At 45.1% G+C, this 23056-nt stretch overlaps 1 protein-coding gene across 1 annotated transcript; it reads right to left on the bottom strand.

Moving 5' to 3' along the window:
* Positions 1-5862: 5862 nt before the first annotated feature.
* dusp4 (dual specificity phosphatase 4) lies at positions 5863-22048 on the bottom strand. The gene is made up of 4 exons (XM_078215354.1): positions 21613-22048; positions 14865-15001; positions 12515-12734; positions 5863-9243 (listed from the first exon to the last, which is right to left on the bottom strand). Exons 1-4 carry the CDS (start codon positions 21971-21973, stop codon positions 8858-8860), a joined length of 1104 nt encoding a protein of 367 aa, XP_078071480.1. The 5' UTR covers positions 21974-22048; the 3' UTR covers positions 5863-8857.
* Positions 22049-23056: the final 1008 nt, after the last annotated feature.

Raw genomic sequence — 23056 nt, 5'->3', positions numbered from 1 at the left:
CAACCAATAAGAGCCCAGCTGCCTGGTGTTAACTTCAAACAATGCTTGACAGTTAACTGCCAGCTACCATTAACTGATGCATTGTCCATGGTGACACATCTACCAATCAGAGTCCACTCAGCACTCTCTTATCATACAGTACAAAGTTATTGTTTCCCCTGACGTTGGTATTCTTGTGATTGTCTTGCTGAGTGCAGGATCAAAAGCTTCTAAAGTGTCCTTTTTCAGCAATGCATCAATGTCTATTTGTTGTAAACCATGTATTAACTCTTCAAATATCAGCCATTGCCTGTTTGCTGTCATACCTTTGCTGCATTGTCCCAATCCACCACAACTAACTTGTCCCTCACATCTTCACAGTCTCTTTTGTTCAGATTTAAGATCCTAGGCTAGGTTTTCCTGGTCTGGAGGTGGCTCGCGAATGGCTAATAGCAACGGCTATTTGCGCTACTCGACCAAACCACTGGGGAGCCCACCCTGAGGAGGGGGCTGGGGTCACCTTCATTGGGACCAGAAGACCCTGTACCCGGTGGGAAGTGTTCTTAGGAAGGTAAATGGAATGCTGTTATTTATTGCAAGGGGTATGGGATGTAAAACCAGGGATGTTTTACTACAAGGTAAACTGTAGCCTGCAATGCCGTCTCTCTGCCCCCCTACGGCCCGATAGCTGCCCCCCGACCATTCCCGGGCCCAACCCCGACCCTCCACCTCTCCCCCGGCCCGCAACAATCTCCAGCTCTACCCACCTCTGATCACACCTCCCCCGATGGGAACCCCCCTCCCCACACCCCCCCTCCGCAGTCCCGACCCATATCCTGCAGTACCAACCTTCCCCCCCACCCAGCCCGCCCTGAGGGGGGTGGAGAGCGGCGTTGCGGGGGCCGCAGGGCTGGCCAGCGATTCAGCTCTGACGAAAGGTCATCTAGACTTGAAACGTGGCTCTATTCTCTCTCCACAGATGCTGTCAGACCTGCTGAGATTTTGCAGCATTTTTCTGTTGATGTGTTGCTACAGTTGGTGAGACCACATCTGGAGTACTTTCTGTGTACAGTTTTGGTCGCTTTATTTGAGAAAGGGTATAAATCCGTTAGAAGCAGTTCAGAGAAGGTTCACTTGACTGATACCTGGGTTGGGAGACTTCTCTTCTGAGGAAAGGTTAGACAGGTTGGGCCTGTACCCATTGGAGTTTAAAAGAATGAGAGATGATCTTATTGAAAATTCCTGAGGGGATTTAACAGGACAGTTGCTGAAAGAATGTTTCCACTTAAGGGAGAGACAGGAGGAGACACAGTTTAAAAATAAAAGGTCTCCCATTTAAGACGGAGATTAGAAGACATTTTTTCTTCCAGCGGATCATGAATCTTTGGAACTCTCTTCCCCAGAGAGCAGTGGAGGCAGGTTCAATGAATATTTTAAAACTGATGTAGGTAGATTCTTCACTAACAAGGGTGTCAAAGGCTATCTGGATAGGCAAATATGGAGTTAAGACCACAATCAGATCAGCCATGATTTTATTGAATGGCGGAACAGGCTCGAGGGGCCGAATGGCCTACTCCTGCTCCTAAACAGTGCACCAGCACTTCAACAATTTGAGGAATTAAGACAGATGGTCAGGGAGGGAGCTTTGGAAAAAATCCTTGCTAAAATAGTCTGAGCCCTTCTAACCGGATTATAATTCATTTGTAACCTTTGTAGTCACGGAAAGCAAATCAGGCAGAACAATCTGAGCTAGTCTAATAGTCCCTTAATATTAAACATAAACAAATAAAGCACATTAACATCAAGTCAGGATGCCAACTCCGGCAGCTCGTAATCCTGGAGGTTTCAACACAGCATCTCTCACTACTACCCTCCACCATCACCTCCCACTCTCCACCCCAATTTCAACGCTTTCTTTTTAAATCCTACTCCAGAGTTGTATTAAACAAACAGAAATGAAAAATCCAGTGTTCTCATTCCGTCTTTGATTTTCCCCCTGAGCTAATCACAGCTGGGTCCTGGTGATGCATCTTTCACCCCTGGAGACTTCAGGGCAATCCAGGAGGGTCGGTGACCTCAGTTAGCACAGAACCAAGTCTCACCGGTTTCATTCCCTTCTACTTGCCTTAGTTACTCACTTGCTCTCTTCCAAGTAAACTGTTAGAGATTTCTTTTTTGTTTGTTGTATTGTTGTATGGGAAAGTTTATATCATTGCAATAATCAATAATCAATCCACACTTGGAATATAGTGTTCAATTCTGGTCGCCACACTACCAGAAAGATGTGGAGGCTTTGGAGAGGGTACAGAAAAGATTTACTAGGATGTTGCCTGGTATGGAGGGCATTAGCTATGAGGAGAGGTTGGAGAAACTTGGTTTGTTCTCACTGGAATGACGGAGGTTGAGGGGCGACCTGATAAAAGTCTACAAGATTATGAGGGGCATGGACGGAGTGGATATTCAGAAGCTTTTTCCCAGGGTGGAAGAGTCAATTACTAGGGGGCATAGGTTTAAGATGCGAGGGGCAATGTTTAAAGGAGATGTACGAGGCAAGTTTTTTACACAGAGGGTGGTGGGTGCCTGGAACTCGCTGCCGGGGGAGGTAGTGGAAGCAGATACGATAGAGACTTTTAAGGGGCGTCTTGACAAGTACATGAGTAGGATGGGAATGGAGGGATATGGTCCCCGAAAGGTTAGAGGGTTTTAGTTCAGTTGGGCAGCATGGTCAGTACAGGCTTGGAGGGCCGAAGGGCCTGTTCCTGTGTTGTAATTTTCTTTGATCTTTGTTCAATGCACCAAGGGTCAGAGTGCGAGTGATTAGACTCAGTATCCTGTCTAACTGAACACTTGCTTTAATCATTTTGAAGACGGGTTACAGACCGACGTGATTTGACCTGTTCATATCTCCTGGGACACAATGGGCCCTATTTTACTATTTTGATTCTAAGTGCTGAGCGGACTTGAATCTGGGAGTGTTTCAGATCTGACTTTTAGACCTGTTCTGAGGTGCCCCCATACGCACTCTGCCTGAAAAAATATCAGCAATTCCAAATCGTGCTGCAGAAGCCCTTGGGTGGGGCTTAACGCACCCAAACCCCTACAGCTCCGATCGGCACCTCCAACTGCGCATGCGCAGAAAAAAATGATAGAATGCTGCTCCCCTGCCACATCCCTCCCAGGCCGGATAATGCCTCCCCCTGGCCCACACAGTCATTGCCCCACCCCCACAACATTACTGACCCCCTTACCCCCCCCCCACACTTCCACCACTCAGACCAATCGCGGGCCTCTCCCCCTTCTTTCAAGCAGAGTGGCAGCAGACGCCCCCTCCCCAACGCCCCCCCCCCCCCCCCCCCCCCACAGATCTCAAGCAGAGAGCTGTTGGACACACTTTCCCCTCCCCTTCCCGCCACCGATCTCAAGTAGAGAGCCATCGGATACTACGCACTTGCCTCCTCACTAACTGGAGCGCCCGAATCGGACTTTTGTGGAGCATGTCTGTTTTGAACCGATTCTGGATGGGCGAACGCGGTGGTAAAGGGGGAAGTGCCGGTAAGGTTGGGTGTGCAGCCCATTAAGTCAATTTAAATGCATGCAAATACATTTAAATGGCCATCACGCCTGTTTCGGGCATGGTCCGGATCATGGCCATTTTCAGACCTTGGTAAAGGGGAAACTGGTACGGATGCGGGCACAGAGCACGCTGCTTGCCTCACGCCCGACTTTACCAAGTTTTCACACCCAAAAACTTGATAGTAAAATCGGGCCCAATGAGTCCATTCTCACTGAATTCCAAGAGCTTAAAGGCTTGTCTCAAGACTTTTTATCCATGTCACTGCGTGCCTTTTCAATCTCTGCCACTATACTAAGTGATATAAAAACTCTTTTTATGGATTGAAAGCTGAAAGAAGATAGAAGAGCCAATCATTTTAATTCTCCACTTTGCTTCCACTCTGACCTCTCTTTCCTTGACCATTGCAATGAAACTCAATTTAGCTCAAGGAACAGCATCTCACCTTTTGATTAGGCACTTTAAACCCTTCCAGACAGCTCATGGAGCTTCACAATGTCACGTTGGAACCTCTCCTCCCATTCTGCTTCCCTTTTCCCTCCTAACTTTTCAAATATTCTTTTCAAAGATGATTCACACATAGTCTAAACGGAGAGACTCTGCTTCTTTACTTCTCCCATTGCCACTCTCTCTCGGTCTAACATTAATGAACTATGTGGGTGGAATTTTCCAATATTTTTCCCGAGTGTCGGTTTCAGTGAGAGAGCCAATGTGTAGCTCTCCTGCTGCACAGCTGAGTTTTCTCTCCAGATTCTCCGGCACTTGGTGGACAGAGAATCTGAGGGTGTTGTTTCCACTGTCACGGTGCTGCCTGATAGAACTGGCAAGGCTAGCTTCACAGCGATTGGGGTTAAATAAACTCCCCCCCCCCCCGGACATGGGCGCACCTCACAAGCATCAGGGCAACCTACCCCCCCCCAACGCCCCCACTACATGAGCAACAGAGAAACTCCCTCCCTCCCCCCACACACAAACAACCAACTTGACAATATCCCCCATTCTGGGGTGAGGATGGTGGGGGGGGGGGTGGTGAGGATGGTGGGGGTGGGGGGGGTGAGGATGAGGGGGAGGGGAAGCAGACGGCCTCAGCCTCTGCCTCCTCCACTGGCAGCCTCCAGTCAGGTGTTGTGCACAATCTTTCTCAGCTACAAAGAAGAGCGTGTTAGTGACAGTATTCAGAGAATGAGTGCAGCGTGTAAGATGTGAGGAGTGCGGAAGGAAAGGTTGCTGAGTATGGGGATCAAGAAATGGATGAAGTGTGGTGCAGTGATTGGGGGAGAGTGGGGGGGAAGCAGGGGAGTGGAGGATTGAGAAGTGATGGTGACTAAAACACTTACCTTGAGAACTCTGATGAGGTCTTTGAACTTTTTTCTACATTGCAATTATAAGCTGGAGCTAAGTTACTGACCTCTTTTTCTCACTGGTGACAAGGAAGTCACCTGGAGTTGTTTCTATCCCCCAGAGGAAGCAGAAGCTCCCTCCTGCTATTCCTCTGGACTGAGGCAGCATCGGATGAACTGGGAGCCTGATCTCAGTTTCTTGCAGCCATTTCTATTCTTATAAGCTTTCCATGCTGTATGTAGCCTGAGTGAATCCGACTGGTTTCAGTGGCATCAGAGATGCCCAGTTTCCACCCACCTGACCCAAGCAGGCTTGTGCCCAATACATAGCACAGAGAGTACTGGCTGTATGTCAGACTCATGGTGATGAGGTACCAGTTTTAGACGCTGCCTTGAAACATGTGATCAGGTACTTGCTGGAAATGCCCTCGTATCTGCAGCTCTTTTCAGCTTTAATTCAATTTCCAGGTGGATTTTTCTTAGAAAGAGGACACCATACGTGGGACATGAACATCCGATGGGGAGGTCAACACAAAAGAAAAATGAGAATATCTGCCAAAGGTCAACAACAATGAATTGTCTTTATGTAGCAATGTAGTAAATTATCGTGAGGCACTTCACTGGCAAAGATTCACACCAAACTACACCAGAAGATATTAGAACAGGTGACCATGAGCTTAGCCTATGAGGTTGGTTTTAAGCAGCATCTTAAAGGAACTGGTGCTTAAAAGAAGGGCTCGAGAGAGAGAGGGAGAAATATAAGGAGGGAATTCCAGAACTTAATGCCTTGGCGTTGAAGGCAGCTTAAGGTGATGGTCTGCTCCAGGTCCGCGTACGGTCCAGGTCCGCGTACACTCCAGGTCCGCATACACCAGTGAACAATCCCTGCAGCATCTGATAGCCATCGATTTGAATTTGACCATATTGTTGGAAATGCAATAAAAATTATTCACACACCCAATGGCAGCAAATGAAAGTTGAAAAGATCTCATTTTATTTCTTATTTTACAAACAGCTGTTTGGGCAATAAATAAATCAGAAAGAGGTTCTGACCTTCAGAGTGACAAATGGAATGAATTATATATAAAGTATAAAATACCACAACACATTCATCTGCTGCTTCGTGTTCATCTTTTCTCAAGCAATTTCTTAAGTAACATTTACTGCATCTTATTCATAAATAGATTGGACAAAACATGTGCAAATATCAAAACGCTGACTTGGGTGTATTGCATTGAGGGTATTTTTCCAATGCTTTGAATCAGTGTGAGAGCTCAGTGGGTGGGAGTGTGGAGCACAGACAGGGCAACAGTCCTGTGTCCTGATTTCCATTCAGGTGAGCATCCAATCCTGGGGCTCAACAAGCTTCTTAAACAATCTCATCAATGTTTCAGAAAACTCAGATTCTTACTGACCCAGAATTTACTGGACTGTGCCTTCTCAGCCTTGCCCTTGCCTGAGATGTGCTGATCCTCAGGTTAAACCACCTAGTCAGCTCTCCCCCTCAAAGGGGACAGCAGCCTGTGGTTATCTGGGACTCTGGCGACTTTCACTGTGGCATCCTGCGAGTGAATCGATAATGGCCGAAATGGCATCTGGGACCTTGGTGAACAATGGGATGACAGCTGAGATAAAAAGATAAACAGACAACCAACGGTGAAGGGAAGAGGGTGAATTGGAGTAAAATTAAAAACCAAAAGAAATAAAGAGAAGGAACAAATGATTGGAATAAAGAGAAATAAAATAAAAGGAGCACTAAAGATAAAAAAATGAAAATCCCTGGGAAAAATTTACTCTATGAAAGAATGAGTTTCCAAGGTTTCAATTATTCCCTCTCTGGATTTCCAAGGTTAAGTTATCAGGACCATAAATCTCATTATTAACAGTATCCTTATAGTGTGAAATGGAACCCCCAGCTTTCTGTGACAAGTTTAATTCATATTTAAAGTGTAAATCCAACAATTCCTGAACGTGCAGAGATTGGGGTGAGCTCTCATTTTTTTAGACGGCAGAATGGCACAAATCATCTGGCAACTCGTGGCGTCATTTCCTTGCTACACTTTACTGTATCAGTAACTCACCATTGCATTGCCATCAAACTCTGGGGCATCATATTGCCAAGTGGAAAATATATCAAATGTGAATAGGTTGAGCCGAGACCCTCAGTTGGTTTTCTGAGCATTGGGCTTCAGCTGGGGAGCCAGTTGCCCTCCAGAATGCCAGGCCAGTTGTCAAAAATATTGCACACTTTAAAAAAAAACACAACATTCCTTCTGATGATTTTAATAAAGCTGGCATTAAAACTATAAGGCCGAGGTTGTGCTTTTAAAGGATCTTGTATCTGCCAGACTGTGTTGTGTAGGGACCACGGTAACAACTGGCTTTGGAAAAGCAGTTTTCAAAGGTAATAACATTGCTGAGTGTCAGAGAATCTACAGGGCATTGTTTAGTGAAGATTAAGTTCATTTCTGATCTTCAAACCAGTCCACCAGCAAGTTTGTAAAAAAGTCCAGAGTAAAATGCTGTTGGTAGATCGTTCAACTGAAGGCCAATTCCAGTTTTAAAAAGCTGTGCGGTCAGTACAGATTGAAACAGTAATAGTGAAGCACAGTGTTAGAGATTGAGGGTCAGTCATTCACTGTCCAGCTGTCCTCATTGTGGCTGCACAGTGCAAGAGGTTTCAGTCATACTTCTGAGTCACGCCATTTTTTAATTTAAAAAAGTTGTGCTTTCAACTCGATGTTGATTTTGCGTTTTAAAAGGTCCAATGTTTCTCTGTCATGCTGGCCTCAGTCACCTCGTCCCTACCTGTTAATGACTGAGTCAAAAGCCATCATGGGAATCCAAAAATGGCTATTGGTTTCACCCTGGACAACACCCCGTCAGCCAATTAGATTTCACCTTTCAGCTGGGGTGCAAGTGTCTGCTGGTATTTCCCACTTGGACTCGAGATCCAATCAAATGACAAGGAAGCAAGCCAGCTCCTCTGAAGAGCACAGGCTTATTTCAAACATCGGGCGGATATTGCAACACTGGACTCATTCATGAAATGTCCCAAATGACCTGTCCACCCCTATAGACTATAACATACCATTTGCTGCTATCAGTAAGGATGACCTGGCTTATTGATGAGAAATTATTTACCGTACAAGTGGGAAATCTGAGCTGTTCCTAAACTGCAGAGTTTTCCAGCATGTTTGTCTCAGAAGATGGTTTTGTGGTTTTATGCAGATTACTATACTTTGGGGGATTATTTTCCCCATAGGAGTGTTCCTCATTTGCATTTTGACGTCTTCTTTCCCCATTTATGTCTGCTCCTTTCCAACTCCCTCCCATTTTAGTGAACAGCTCCCAAATACAAATATCCAAAAGTCCCAAGTTAAGAAGCAGGGAGAGAGAGAGAGAGATGGAGCTTTCCCAAATGTCCCACACAGCGACCCAAGCAGCCAGGATGTGACAGGGAGATTGGAATGCTTGATTGATTGACCTGGTACCAGTGAACGAAGTGTTATGTAGCAGGTCAGAGTGTTACTCCAGTGTTCATCTTGTCCGTCTTAGATTCTGATGTTGATGGAGACACTAGCAGAGTGTCCAAGTGTAAGTTACATACAGCTGCAGAGACATTAACTTGGTGCCTACCACAGGTTCAACAGGGGGGATCCACACTGGCAGCTTGTTCAGAAGAGAAGGAAGTTTGTAATATAAATACTGAGGCCAATGCATTGAATTAGAAAGTAAAAAAAAATCTTCATGTTTATTCAAAAGTGACTTATTGCAAAATAACGTTTCTAGTCTTGACATTTAAGAAATGAGGTGTAAAAGTAGCCAGATTTCTTCTAAGTTAATTGTCAAAACTGAATGCCAACCTTCTCTGCCTCTTTAAAATAAGAGGTTCAGGCTGTTTAACAAACTACTTGACAGGATGTTCTATTGGATATAAGTTCTGGGCGTTTGAAGCCGTCTCCCATTAGTACGTTGGTGACGTTGTGATGGGGTTGGGTAAGTAACTGAGGCCATTTGGGGTTGAATGAACACCCACAGACACAGGGAAGCTGAAGACAAACTGAGACGTTGGAGTGGATGACGATTTGCTCTGCTCCCTGAGGGCCGCGGAAGGACTGGCAGCTTTTACAGAGCGTGACGGCGCCAGGATCTGAGTTTCGAACTGCAACAGCTGTCCCATGAAGCTGAAGTTGGGTGAGATGATGCTTCGTCTCTGCTTGACAAACTCAAAGGCCTCCTCCAGCCGCACACGTTTAGTCATCATCAAATAAGCAAGGCAGATGGTGGCAGATCGCGAGATGCCAGCTTGGCAATGAACTAGTATACGGCCATCAACTTTTTTGATAGAATCTAAAAAAGAAAGAACAGCAGAAGGTGACGAAGAGAAGATGTAAAACCAGCCGTGGTGAGATCTGGATGCAATCAAAATAGAAAAGCAATATATGCACACACACCAATTGAGCTGGAATGCTAATGAATTCCTATTCCAATTTATTTTCCACTGATGCTATGAAAATGTTTACTCAAGCACAAACAAGCATTCTCCAACCCACACCACAAAACCATCCCAACACACACACTTCTTCCTCCCCCCCACATACACACACTCATCCCACACCCCATACACACACACCCCATACCCCATGCACACACAAACCACCCCCCACACACAAACAAACCAACACACACACACAAACCACCACACAAACACTCACACAAACCCCCCCCCATACACACAAGCACAAATCCCCCTCCACACACACAAACTCCCCCACACATGCACAAACAGGCTTCACTCCTTCACACAGCTCATTTCATTGTCCCCCTGAGGCCTGAGACAATGCAATGGATGGTGATGAAGTGACAATCTGTATGTTGCATTCACAATGCTGACATGCCATGAGGAATCCTTCCCTCTTTTAATCATTTCTATTTGCTGGCTTGCAGAATGATGAAGGATTAAAGGTTGACGAGCTGCTTGGGGCAGATGGGTTGCATCCGGCATCCTTGGGGAGGTGCGAAAGGAAATTAGTTGGTCTGAAAGATATTTTAGGATCTCCGTGGTTACTGGAATAGTCTCCAAATATTCACATAATTCCAATTATCCAAAAAATAACAAGGGGACAGGCTGATGGTTACTGATTGGTTAGCCTAATGGAGAAAATACTCATGGGAGTTATAAGAAATGACGTTAATGATTATCTGTGAGAATCACGCACAACAGTTAATTTTAGTAGTTTTAAACTATGTAGTGGCAACCTCTAGAACTAGAGTACAAGGTACTTAAACACAGAACTAAAGTTTTACATCAAGCGGTTTTTCTTTTCACAAAGGTTTGTGGTCCTTTGTAATGAGATGTTTGGTGAGTAAAGAGTGGCGCAGCGGGTATAGTGTCCTCTTCTGAGCAGAAGTTGTTTGGAGTTAAATTCAAATCACTCTAGAATACTGCAGAAACCAGAGCCATTCTCTTTGGTCCCTCCACAAACTCATCAATCGCTCGTGCTCCCTGGCCAGTATCCTGGCATCGTATTTTACCCCAAGTTCTTACACATACCTCTCTTACATCTGGACTCAAATATTATAAGTGTTGTCTTTGCTAACCTCCCATCATGCATCCTCTGTAAACTCATCCAGTTAATCCAAAACTCTTACCCAAACCAAGTCCCATTCAGTCATCACCCTTGCTCACTGGCTTATGTTGTCTCCCATTCTGGCAATGGCTTAATTTCTCTATCTCTCTCCACTCTCTCTAGATCACCTTTCGAGCCCACACTCCAGCCCAATCACAATGTCTCAATCCAGTCGCTTGGTTTGCACTCTGCAGCTTGCTGGCCGGATTGAAATCAAGCCAGAGCCTCAGAATCAAGGGGCTTTTGTCGAACATATTGTGCAGAGCGTTGACCCCATTCATCCCTAATCCCCTCAGAATGCTTTACATTCATTGTGGCAAGAAGCAAAATCTCAAGGATTTAAATACGTCACCATGTGATCAATAGTGTAAATCAGGAAATATAACATTGTGTAATTTAAACTAGTCTCATCAATTCAGAGGGTACTTCAATCTTCATAGAATCCCTACAGTGCAGAAAGAGGCCATTTGGCCCCTCAAGTCTGCGCCAACCCTCTGAAGATAATCCTACCCTTCCGTCCTATCCCCGTAATCCCATGTATTTAGCATGGCTAACCCACCTAACCTGCACATCTTTAGAGTGTGGGAGGAAACCGAAGCACCCAGAGGAAACCCATGCAGACACAGGGAGAACTTCCAGACTCCAGACAGACAGTCACCCAAGGTTGGAATTGAACCGGGTCCCCAGGTGCTCTGAGGCAGCAGTGCTAACCACTGTGCCACCATACTGCCCATTTGCCATCCACATCAAGTAGAAACTAAATTAATAAGGACACGATTTTGGAAAGGGCACATCAGGTAGGCGGTGAGCAATGTACACGCTGTGTGATCTCCAAAGGATGGTGGGCAGTTCAGCAGCCCAGCAGGTGTGAAAAACAGCAGGGTTTCTGAATTTGAAGGGGGATAGCATATACAACTCTCAATTCATAGAATCCCTGCGGTGCAGAAAGAAGCCATTTGGCCCATCAAGTCTGCACCGACCACAATCCCACCCAGGCCCTGCTAATCCACTGATACTAAGGGTTAATTTAGCACGGCCAATCAACATAACCCGCACATCTTTGGACTGTGGGAGGGAACCAGAGCACCCGGAGGAAACCCACACAGACACAGGGAGAATGTGCAAACTCCACACAAACAGTGACCCGAGGCCAGAATCGAACCCGGGTCCCTGGCACTGTGAGGCAGTAGTGCTAACCACTGTGCCACCGTGCTGCCCCTAGGGAAGCACTACTTTGTGGAGTAGCTGTAACATCTACAGCAGGGGCAACGTTAAATGTGGAAGCTTTTAAGCCTTTAAGCCCAAATGTAACCTGCATAAAAAATGTCAAGCTAACATCCAGCATTCCCGACTGCAGCAGAGAATCCCCTTAACTGACAATTAATTAAAATGATGGTCTAAAATAGTCATACCCACTTGCTCTGCCCATTCGTTTGGTGGATGGAATCAAGAATTGGCAGCAATGTGCCAGGTAGTGAGGGGAATGGCATCTAGTCAAAACAACATCAAGTGATCCCCAATTAGAATATCCCTAAATTCAGGCCCTTTAATTAAGATTGGCAGTAAGTCAATGCTTTTGTGTCCCTTATGATTTTAGTCTCACTGCAGCCCTGTTTTGAGATATAAATGGAACACTCGGGACAGGAAAACCTTCCCCCCACCCCCCACGGGAATTCTGTAAAAGACTGAGCCGCAGTAGCTGCTTTTAATAAATGACTGTTTGTGACTCGGCAGTTCTGTTACGGAGATGGTTTGTTGATAAACTTGGCTGAGGACAACATGCTCCATATGTTGTTCCTTCAATTTCCCAGATGGATGCAGTCAGCTTCCCAACGGTCTGCATCAGGAATGTTTAAACCTGATAGCTTCCATTTATTGGAGAGGAACGAACAGAAATAATCCCCCAAACATCTAGTCACTAACTGCAGGGTGAAATCAGATGGACAAAACACCAGGCAATAAACAGTGAGGACTATGAATCAATGTCTTACCAATGTACTCGATTGCTTCCATGAACCAGAAGCTGATGTCTGTCTTCTGATTGTCCTCCACTGGAATACATTTATATTGATAATGATCCTCAAAATGGTTAGGACAATTGGAGGAGACGTTCAGGAGAGCTGTAATGCCCATGGCATCGAGTGTGTCCTTTTTCGATGCATGATATGCACTTCCAAGGTAGAGAAAAGGGAGAATCTCCACTGGGCCACCCTATAGTCAAAGACACAAATCAGTATGTATAATAGCAGCTGCCTTAACAATGATTGCAGTGGTGACAAAAGCACTGCCTCGACAGTTGACTTTCTGCCTTAATTCTTTGTTATGCACTGCCAACAAGCAATGCTCCCAATGCAATGGCCCTGGGTATTACTGTATCAGATCACAACAGCTAGCACTAATATAACACCCAAGGACCACCATCAGCTAGGCAGCAGTGATTGCATGTGGAACAAAGAAAGATCCAGGTTGGCCTGATTCTATAATCCATGGGCCTCAAACTGGCCTAGTTAATGAGGTGATGAACGGAATGTTTTCTGTATGTGACCCATCATCATCAAATGTTTTCCTGACCCAACATAAAATCCTACCACATGATATAAGGCCCTATCATTAGAACCACAGTACTGAAATGATACCCCATGGCTTAGGCCATTTCTAAACCATCTTATCTTGAACCCTCATTTATTGAAAGACTGGGTGCTGGGTTAATTGAAACTTTCAAGACAGAGATTTGGTTGGGCAAGGCTATCACGGAATATATAGCAAAGGTGTGTAAGTGGAATTGAGGTACAGATCAGCTAGAATCAAACTAAATAGTGGAACAAGCTTGTGGCCCTGAATGGCCTGTTCCTCTTCTGAGTCCTAATGCTCTCATCATTCCCAGACTTTGTAAACTCTTAGAAACCCTGTTCTGTTCCTTTAACCATGCTTTCTTGTAAATGGGAACAGCTTTGCCTCATCCTGGACTCTCTGATGTTTCTTCCATCACAGCTTGGTAACTTACTCTGCTAGATCAACGAGATCAGATTGTACTGAGGGAAGGGAGACTGCGGCAGAGTCCAGACCTTCTATAATTAATGCAAAACAGGTAAGCACAGCCCCAGAGGGAGATGAACAAGCCCAGCTTGTACCTCTGGGCGGCACTGTGGCACAGTGGTTAGCACTGCTGCCTCACAGCGCCAGGGACTCGGGTTCGATTCCCGGCTTGGGTCACTGTCTGTGCGGAGTCTGTTGGTTCTCCCCGTGTCAGTGTGGATTTTCTCCGGTTTCCTCCCACAGTCCAAAGATGTGTGGGTTAGGTGGATTGGCCATATTAGATTGCCCCTTAGTGTCAGGGGGACTAGCTCGGGTAAATGCATGGGGTTATGGGGATAGGGCCTGGGCAGGATTGTTGTTGGTACAGGCTCGATGGGCCGAATGGCCTCCTTCTGCACTGTAGGGATTCTATGATCTAGGCACCTGCTGGCACCCTGGGGCAGTGCGAGGGGGCCCTGTGGGGAGCGTGTGGGGGGGACGGGGTGGTGAGGAGCCCCTTTATTCTATATCAGAGATCAGGGTGCTCTTTCCTCGGGGTACCCAGCTGCTGGCGTTTTCCAGCCCTACCATGCCAGTGTGGGCCACGCCTTGCACACAGCGCTGGGTTATCTGGCAAGAGAAGTCGGCTGTTCACCCGGTGAGCTACACGCTGGCTTTCTCACCTCAGCCAGGACTCTTTGCAGAGAATGGAAATTTCTGCCCTTTATCTATGATGACACTCGAGTGGTGCACTGTTCAGGTTGCCTTCGGCCTGATGGTAAACCGGGGTCCTCTCTGCCCTCAGGTTGGCATTAAAGATCCCTTAGCATGATCTGGGAGGTTTTCCCTGGCATCGTGGCCAATATCCATCCCTCAATCATCATTGTGAATAACAGTCTCTCAGGTTGTGATGCACTGCTATTGTGGGATCTTGCTGTGCATAGACTGCTGCATTTATGTAAGTCACAGTAATGGCCACAATGCAGAAGTATTTAATTGGTGGTGAAGAACTCTGGGATGCCCTGACGTTGTGAAAGGTATTATAATATTGCAATTTCTCCTTCCTAGTTGGAGAGGCAAGAATCACCAGCTGGTTAATAGAAAATCCTGACCAAAGCTCACAGACCTGAATCATCTCCCTCTCGCCACAGATGCTGCCAGACCTGCTCAGAATTACCAGCATTCTCTACTTTTATTTCAGGCTATTAATAAGCTAGTCAGTAGATAGGAACATTCACTGCAAATCCACCCCCATTTTAATACAGCAAATTGGGAAAAAAGAGAGGATGAAGTGAGAGATAAAGGGGACAGAGAGGCTGATGCTACCTGGTCATGAAGTGGAGTCCCACAGGCACTTGAGCCTGTTCCAGGTGACTCGATGTTGGATGGTGACAAGATTCCTGATGGACCTTTCGCCTTAACGCAAAACTCAGGATACTCCGAAGAAAATCTCTCATATCCTCCTGCATCAATAAAGAAGCATTGTGTTATAGATAACAACTAGATTGATGTGGTTTTCTGAGGCCAATGCACTTTACAGGGTTGAGGAACCTGGTAACAGCACTCATTACAATGTCAAAACCTCAAGTGGCAGAGATATATCTTAGAGGCTAAAATGCAATAGAAGCCCTTTTCACACCCCGCCCATTGTTCTATTCCTTTGACCTCAATGCAAACGGAAATCAGACAAGAAGTGAAACATCTGTACAACTGTTTTCTGCTACTGCCCAGCCAGACCAATTTCAACACCAAAGTCTTTGAACAAGGGTGGAAGAAATAGTTATTTGACCCATGAAATTCAATTTATCCACGGGCCTTGTGCATTCTGCCTGATCATGAGCTCTACATCTCACCTACTTCATCGCTTCAGGGCAAGCTCTGCATAAATGCTTGATACTTATCAGAACATCTCTCCAGCCGCACATCTTTACCTGGCTTGCTGGCCCCAAAAGCAACTTGCCAACAACAACCCAGGAACCCAAGAGGCTGAACTTACTCTCTGGCAGCAAGATAAAATAAGCAATAGGAAATCACAATTTTATTTTTCCCTGTTGGGCTGTTAATTCACTGTTAGCCATTTCTGTGCTACTTCAGAAGATCAATTTCACTCTCATTGTGTCATATGAAGCATTTCATTTTCTCAGGATCTGTCTCCTTGGTCTTGCTTTGAGGCCATGTGCCCTGGTTCAGTGCTCACAGATTAAATCAAGTACATTGTTTCCCTCAGCATATTTTCAGACCTACATCATGCCTTCTCCACTCCTTTACAAACAAGCTGAGTCCTGTGAACCCCTTCTCGCCACTTGGAATCTCAAAACCATCTCTATTTTCCACTTATAACCCTGCAATATATCAATGTAATTTAACAGATAGGATTCACAAAACTGCATCCTTTTTTTAACATATATACCTGGGCTAATCAGTAATGCATAAAGGATTAGAATAACTTGTTTCAACAATGCTTCAAGGCGCATCCTTGCAGTTAATTAACATTATTGATAACAGCTTCACATTGTCCGAAACATTCACTGAATGATTAACAATTCCACCTTATTGATAAATTTCCTCCGTTGTGTTTATCCTGATTTGATGGGCATTATCTTGCATTTATCCACACTAAAATTCATCAGTCACTTGAGATGGAATAAGCTTCAAAACCAAGAGCAGAATGAACCAATGAACATGAAAACAGGAGGGCAGTTTCCCAAGCTTGAAATGCATATCAGCAAATTGGGAATAGGTATATGGAGTTTTACTGTAATGTAACAACAGAGTGCATAGAATGTAGAGCAAATAGAACAAGGTCGGGGGGAGGGGGTCTGGGAATAGCACACTATTCGTCCAAGAAATATATATCCTCAAGGGGGAAGCTTTCGGAGTCAATATAGATGGAATCAGTGACAGGAGTGTAGGAAATTAATACCGAGACACTCCAAACTTTATTAAATCAGTGTGAAATTGCTTGACTAGATTAAGAGGATTTCTCAGAAAGGGAATCTGCTAATCATGGGTAACTTATTACTTGGAAATAAAATGGATAGAAATAGGAAAAGCTACAAAAGCAGGATCTAAATGCGAGTCAGAAGACTCGAGAGGTGCATGCCATGTAGGAGTCAGATTGATAAGATTACTGTGGGGAAACTCAAATGCACTGGGATTGAAATCGGGCCTTGTTGCATCTATTTTGATGTAAAACTAGACTAATTTTGCGGCACACGGTCACACAAACTGCTCCAGGGATACAGGTGCCACTATATTAGTCTTTGTGCCTGCCTGAAACAGGTATTAGACCCCTTCTAAATGTAAATGAGGGTTCTAATACCTATCACAGAATCCCTTGGGAAAACGTAATGGAACAGAAGCCCAAGCCTGGTCCCCAGCCCCATGATATTCCTGAGGGCCACTGTCAGGTTACAATCTCCCACCCCCATTTTTCACATAGCTTCCTTACAGCTTGCCAAGCTGAGAATGACCCATTTATCCCTACTCTCTGCTTCCTGTTAGCCTGGGTAAAAAATTGGTTAGCTAAACGTGTTATCGCCTACACCATGTTCTCTTATCCTGTATCTTCGATGTAGCACCTTATCAAATGTCTTTTGGAAATCCAATAACAACATCTACAGATTCCCCTTTATCCACTTTGCTTATTACTTCTTCAAAAAACTCTAAATTGTTAAACATGATTTCCCTTTCACAAAGCCATTTTGACTCTGCCTGATCAAATTCTGATTTTCTAAATATCCTGCTCATAACCTTCTCAATAATGGATTCTGGCAATTTACCCATATAAGATGTTGGACTAACTAGCCTATAACTTTCCACTTTCTGTCTCCCTCCTTACTTGACTAAAGACATTATATATGCTATATTCCAATCCACTGGAACCTTACCAGAATCTAAGGAATTCTGGAAGATTTTAACTAATGCCTCTATTATTTCTGCAGCCACCTCTTTTAAAACCCTAGGATGCAAGCCATCTGGCCCTGGGGATTTGTCAGCCTTTAGGTCTAATAGTTTTCCCAGCACCTTTTCCCTAATGATGGCAATTGTTTTAAGTTTTTTTTATTCGTGGGCCATGGGTGTCGCTGGCTGGCCAGCATTTATTGCCCATTCCTAGTTGCCCTTGAACTGAGTGGCTTGCTAGACCATTTCAAAGGGCAATTGAGAATCAACCACATTGTTGTGGCTCTGGTGTCACATGTAGACCAGACCAGGTAAGGACAGCAGATTTCCTTCCCTAAGTGAACCAGATGGGTTTTTCCGACAATAGACAGTGGTTTCATTCTTAATTCCAGATTCTTTTATTGAATTTAAATTTCACTATCTGCCCTGGCAAGGTTTCCTGATTCCCCAGAACATTATCTGAGTTTCTAGATTAATAGTCTAGCGATAATACCACTGGGCCATTGCCTCCTCACTCCCATTCACCTTTTACTCTTCAAGTATCTTTGGGAAATTTACTAATTCTTCTACAATGAAGACAGATATAAAATACCCGTGCAAAGTCTCCACTATTTCCTCGTTTTCCATTCTGAATTCCCCAGATCACCCTTCTGCAGGACCAACACTAGCTTTATTTACTCTTTTCCTATTTTAATAGTTGTATAAGTTCTTACCATCTGTTTTTATATTACTATTAGCTTTCTCTTGTACTCAAGTTTCTCCCTCTTTATTTCTTTGCTGGTTCTCAAAATCTGACCAACCTTCTGACCTACCACTAATCTTTGGAGATTTGTACAGTGTTCCTTTCAAATTAATACAATCTTCAACTTCTTTATTCAGTCACAGATGATGCATCCATCTCAACGAGTTTTTCTTGCATACTGGGACTAATCTTTGCTGAGAGTTATTAAAATACCTCCTGCCACCGTATCTCTATTGTGTTACCTTTTAACCTAGTTTCTCAGTTCACTTTAGCAACTCTGCTTTCATACAATTACCTTTTTCAGGTTTAAAACACTAGTCTTAGACCCACTCTTCACCTCTTCCAACTAAACATGAAATTCTATCTGTTGTGATTGCTGACACCTAAAAGTTCATTGATTAATCCGGTCTCATTGCTCATTACCATGTCTAGAATAGCCTCCTCCCTGGTTGGCTCTAGAATGTACTGTTCTAAGAAATTGTGCCATGTACACGCTATGAACTAAATTTCCAGGCTAACCGCATTATGAGTGCCAATTAGTAATATTACAGGTCATTTGTTATCTATTATTACCTGAATATTACAGATGTCAATCCCATACAAATATCAAATGGGATGATGTCAAAGTATAAAATTGGGAAGAATTTTTTAAAAAGTGAATTTATGATGAGTTAAAATTGTGTTCTACAATCGTAATGTAAAGATCCTGAGACAATCGCAAGTTGTGCCTCTTCCTACCTCAGGGGTGGATTGAGAAGAAACAATGCAGAAGGTTGGAAGGGAAAGTGAGAGGGTGGAGTGAAAGGTTGTTGTGTTAAAATATATGTGACAGCCCTATTTATTACAAACCTCACAAGTGTAGGCTTTCTGGACCAGCTGAGTGTAAAGTATCTGACTGGAATGCTGAGAGGAAACTTGGTAATGCAGTCTGCCACAGAAGGAAAATGGTGCAGATTCCATCAGTGATACACAATTCCCCTGCACAAGTTTGCGGATTGAATCACACTGTTTGTGGGACCTTGCTGTGTAAATTGGCTGTTGTATTTCCCACACTATAACCTCCTCCTTGTGCTCGAAGAGGCCATTAGCGACCATGCACTTCTCCCCGATTTTGGAGATCTATGCTTGGCAATGTACTGCAGTGGTCAGCCATCACCTGACCAGGCAACTCTCCCACTCTTACCACCTACCATCAGGCATGTTGGAAGGATTTACAGCTGATAGTCAACCTGTTGTCCATGTTATCAACACACCCTTCCATGGCCATCAAGTCCTGAAGTGGGTCATGAACCCAGAGCCAGAAGGAAGGACACTACCCATTGCACCACAAGACTTCCCATAGTAATGACTACATTTCAAAAGAAAAAAATATTTCACTGTAGAATGCTTTGCGCGTGAAAGATGCCACATTAAAATCCTTCTTTCTATTTTCTCTGCCCTCCACCCAAGCAAGAGAATTGAGAATGTGGAACCATTGGCCACTAGTTAGAGACAGCATGGATGTATTTAAGGAAGGTTTGATGGACACAGTGGGGGAAGAACAGGAGCACAGACAGCAGGTGCAGTTAGATGGGCCGAGTATTGGTTGGGGTATAAAGAGCAACGGGTGGGTGAAATGGTCAGTTTTTGTTCTGGGAAATCTCTTTGCAGTATTCGGGACCTGATTACTAACTGCCAATAGACAAATACAAACCAGTCTTTGTCTGCCGACCTGTCACCAGGACTGATGGCCACTCTGTACAACATGCAGCTTGATGTGGAGATGCCGGCGTTGGACTGTGGTAAACACAGTAAGAAGTCTAACAACACCAGGTTAAAGTCCAACAGGTTTATTCGGTAGCAAAATCCACACAAGCTTTCGGAGCGCTGCTCCCTACTTGACGAAGGAGCAGCACTCTGAAAGCTAGTGGATTTTGCGCTGTGAGGCAGCAGTGCTAACTAACCACTGTGCCACCGTACCACCCCTAATGGGAAAACACACACAAACACACATTTCTGAATCCAGGGATACAAATCAGGATTGTAAACATTTGAACAGTCAGCATTCAAATCGAATTGAGATGAAACCGAATGGCGCCACTGTGTAACACCGCTGGCCTGAAGCTGCGGTCTCACCATGGAGTTAATTAGCATCATCGTGTCACTGCATTTGTTTCTACCAACCATTTGGTTGTAAATAATTGTAACTTTTGGTGTACAAAGGGAAGATGTGAGAGCAGCAAGGAGTGGTGGAGAAACCTCTGAGATATTAAACACCCGATTAAACTGTAGTTGGGGATTCATTGATAAAAGCGGGGCGGCTGAAGTAAAGAGTCAATAGGGTGAGGTTCCAGCCTAACTCACTTCCCAGTCAGTTTGTAGGGCCACAGTAATCGCGTGTGTTTTGTGTAATGATTGTTTGGTTTCATGCATTTTGGCGCTCGATGTTGAGACGCTATCAGAATCCGGTTGGGCAGAGCAGAGACTGCAATGGGACAGAGGGAGGGAATTGGAAATGAAGAGAATGGGAGACCCCCAGAGACTAAAACGTCCAACTGTGAGCGCCGCCGCTTATACATCTGGCACCTCCAACTCAGACACTGCAGCAGTCTCAATGCACCGCATCCATCCTCATTACATCCAAACCTGGCATCTCCCCCCCCCCCCCCCCATCCCGTGCACTTCCCGGGCTGTGTTCAGTATCGGAGGATGTCACTAAGTGATCACCAGGGTTGTGCCATTCGCAAACTCTATTTGCCCATTAGTATTTCCTTTCACATTTCCTCTCAACAGAAGAAGGAGAGGAAGCGATTGCCTCCTGTGTCTGATGGTGTAAAAGGAACCCTCAGAAATTGATAACTAGAGTCCCTTACACAACCTCACCTCAACCAACTCAAATCACAACTAAAACATTTGGTAAACATAGAAATAGTGCAAGGACAGATTCCAATGAAAAATGTCGCAGTTCCCAACGTGAACAGGTATCACAGAATGTTACAAATCGAACAATATCACCAGCAAATGTTACCAATATTGAACATCAACACCGAATACTGTTAGCAGGACCTCGCCATTCATCACAACTATCTGCCAACACCAGTACATTATAAAAGGAACGCCATTGTTACCTGTACGTGAACAACCACCACATTATGAGTTGTAATTATTAATATTCCGGGTTATTGTTCAATGCCAGGTATTTATTATTACCCCAACATTACAGATGTCAATCCCAAACAGGATAATGTCAATGCATAACATTCTAATGTTAAATATCACAACTGGAATTGAGATCTTTTTAAACCGGGATGTGCTTTAAGGAAGGATTGTACAATCTCAAACCAATTTGCCCCACTGGCAGCGAGGCAGCGGTGAACTCTCCCACAATGAGCAACAGACAGAACGGGATGAATGGTGGAAGCAGCTGAATGAATGGCTTGCTGTCCTTACCCTTGAGGAAGTAGATCTGAGTTGGGTAGGGGGCTGCCAGCAGCGCGGTGAGCACCGTGTTCACGGTGCTGTCCTGTCTCACCAGCTCCAGCCGCTGGCTCCTCTCGTCATACAGGACGAGGGCCGAGTAGAAGCCCTCCTGGAGGCGGCTGCGGGGCTCCTCGGCCGGGATGATGTGCTGCAGACTGACCGAGCCTTTGGCTCTGCGCTTGACGATGGTGTTGCAGCGGACATTGAGCGAGCCGCTGATGTGACAGGCGCTGTACGCCAGGAAGGAGCGGCAATCCAGGACCAGGCACTTGCGGCCGGCCTGCCTCACCAAGCGCTTCACCTGGCTGCACTCCACATCCGACACCTCCATCCTGAGCCCGCCAGCCCGGGAATGCACACAGACCCCAGCCTGGACTCCAGCACCGCTCTCAATGCCCAGCAGCCCGCTCGCCACTCCTCCCTCTTTATAAACCTATCTTATGAATGGAGCCTGGCTCCTGCTGCCTTGTATGGATAATGACGCGTTGGTCACGGGTAGATCCATACTGGCAGGGTCAACCCTTACTCTAATTCACTCACACACATAAACACTCAAATATAACCTCAACAATCCAGCCAGACACACACAGATACGCACTCAGCTATCCATACACCCTCAGACACAGATACACACTCAGCTATCCATACACCCTCAGACACAGATACACACTCAGCCGGCCATACACACACACAGATACACACTCAGCTATCCATACAGACACAGACACACACAGATACACACTCAGCTATCCATACACCCTCAGACACAGATACACACTCAGCTATCCATACACCCTCAGACACAGATACACACTCAGCTATCCATACACCCTCAGACACAGATACACACTCAGCCGGCCATACACACACACATACACATTCAGCTATCTGTGTACACACACACACATACATTCAGCTATCCATACAGACACACACACAAATACACACTCAGCTATCAATACAGACATATGCACAGATACACACTCAGCTATCCATACAGACACACACACAGATACACATTCAGATATCCATACAATGACACACAAACAGATACACACTCAGCTATCCATACACACACACACATACACACACAGATACACACACAGCTATCCGTACACACACACACAGATACACACAGATACACACTCAGCTATCCATACGGACACACACACAGATACACACTCAGCTATCCATACGGACACACACACAGATACACACTCAGCTACCCGTACAGACACACAAACAGATACACACTCAGCTATCCATACAGACACACACACAGATACACACTCAGCTATCAATACAGACACACACAGATACACACTCAGCTATCCATACAGACACACACACAGATACACACTCAGCTATCCATACAGACACACACACAGATACACACTCAGCTATCCATACAGAC

This window comes from Mustelus asterias, chromosome 6 (assembly GCF_964213995.1).
Source record: "Mustelus asterias chromosome 6, sMusAst1.hap1.1, whole genome shotgun sequence".
Taxonomy (NCBI): Eukaryota; Metazoa; Chordata; class Chondrichthyes; order Carcharhiniformes; family Triakidae; genus Mustelus; species Mustelus asterias.
This window is presented reverse-complemented; position numbering and strand designations above follow the sequence as displayed.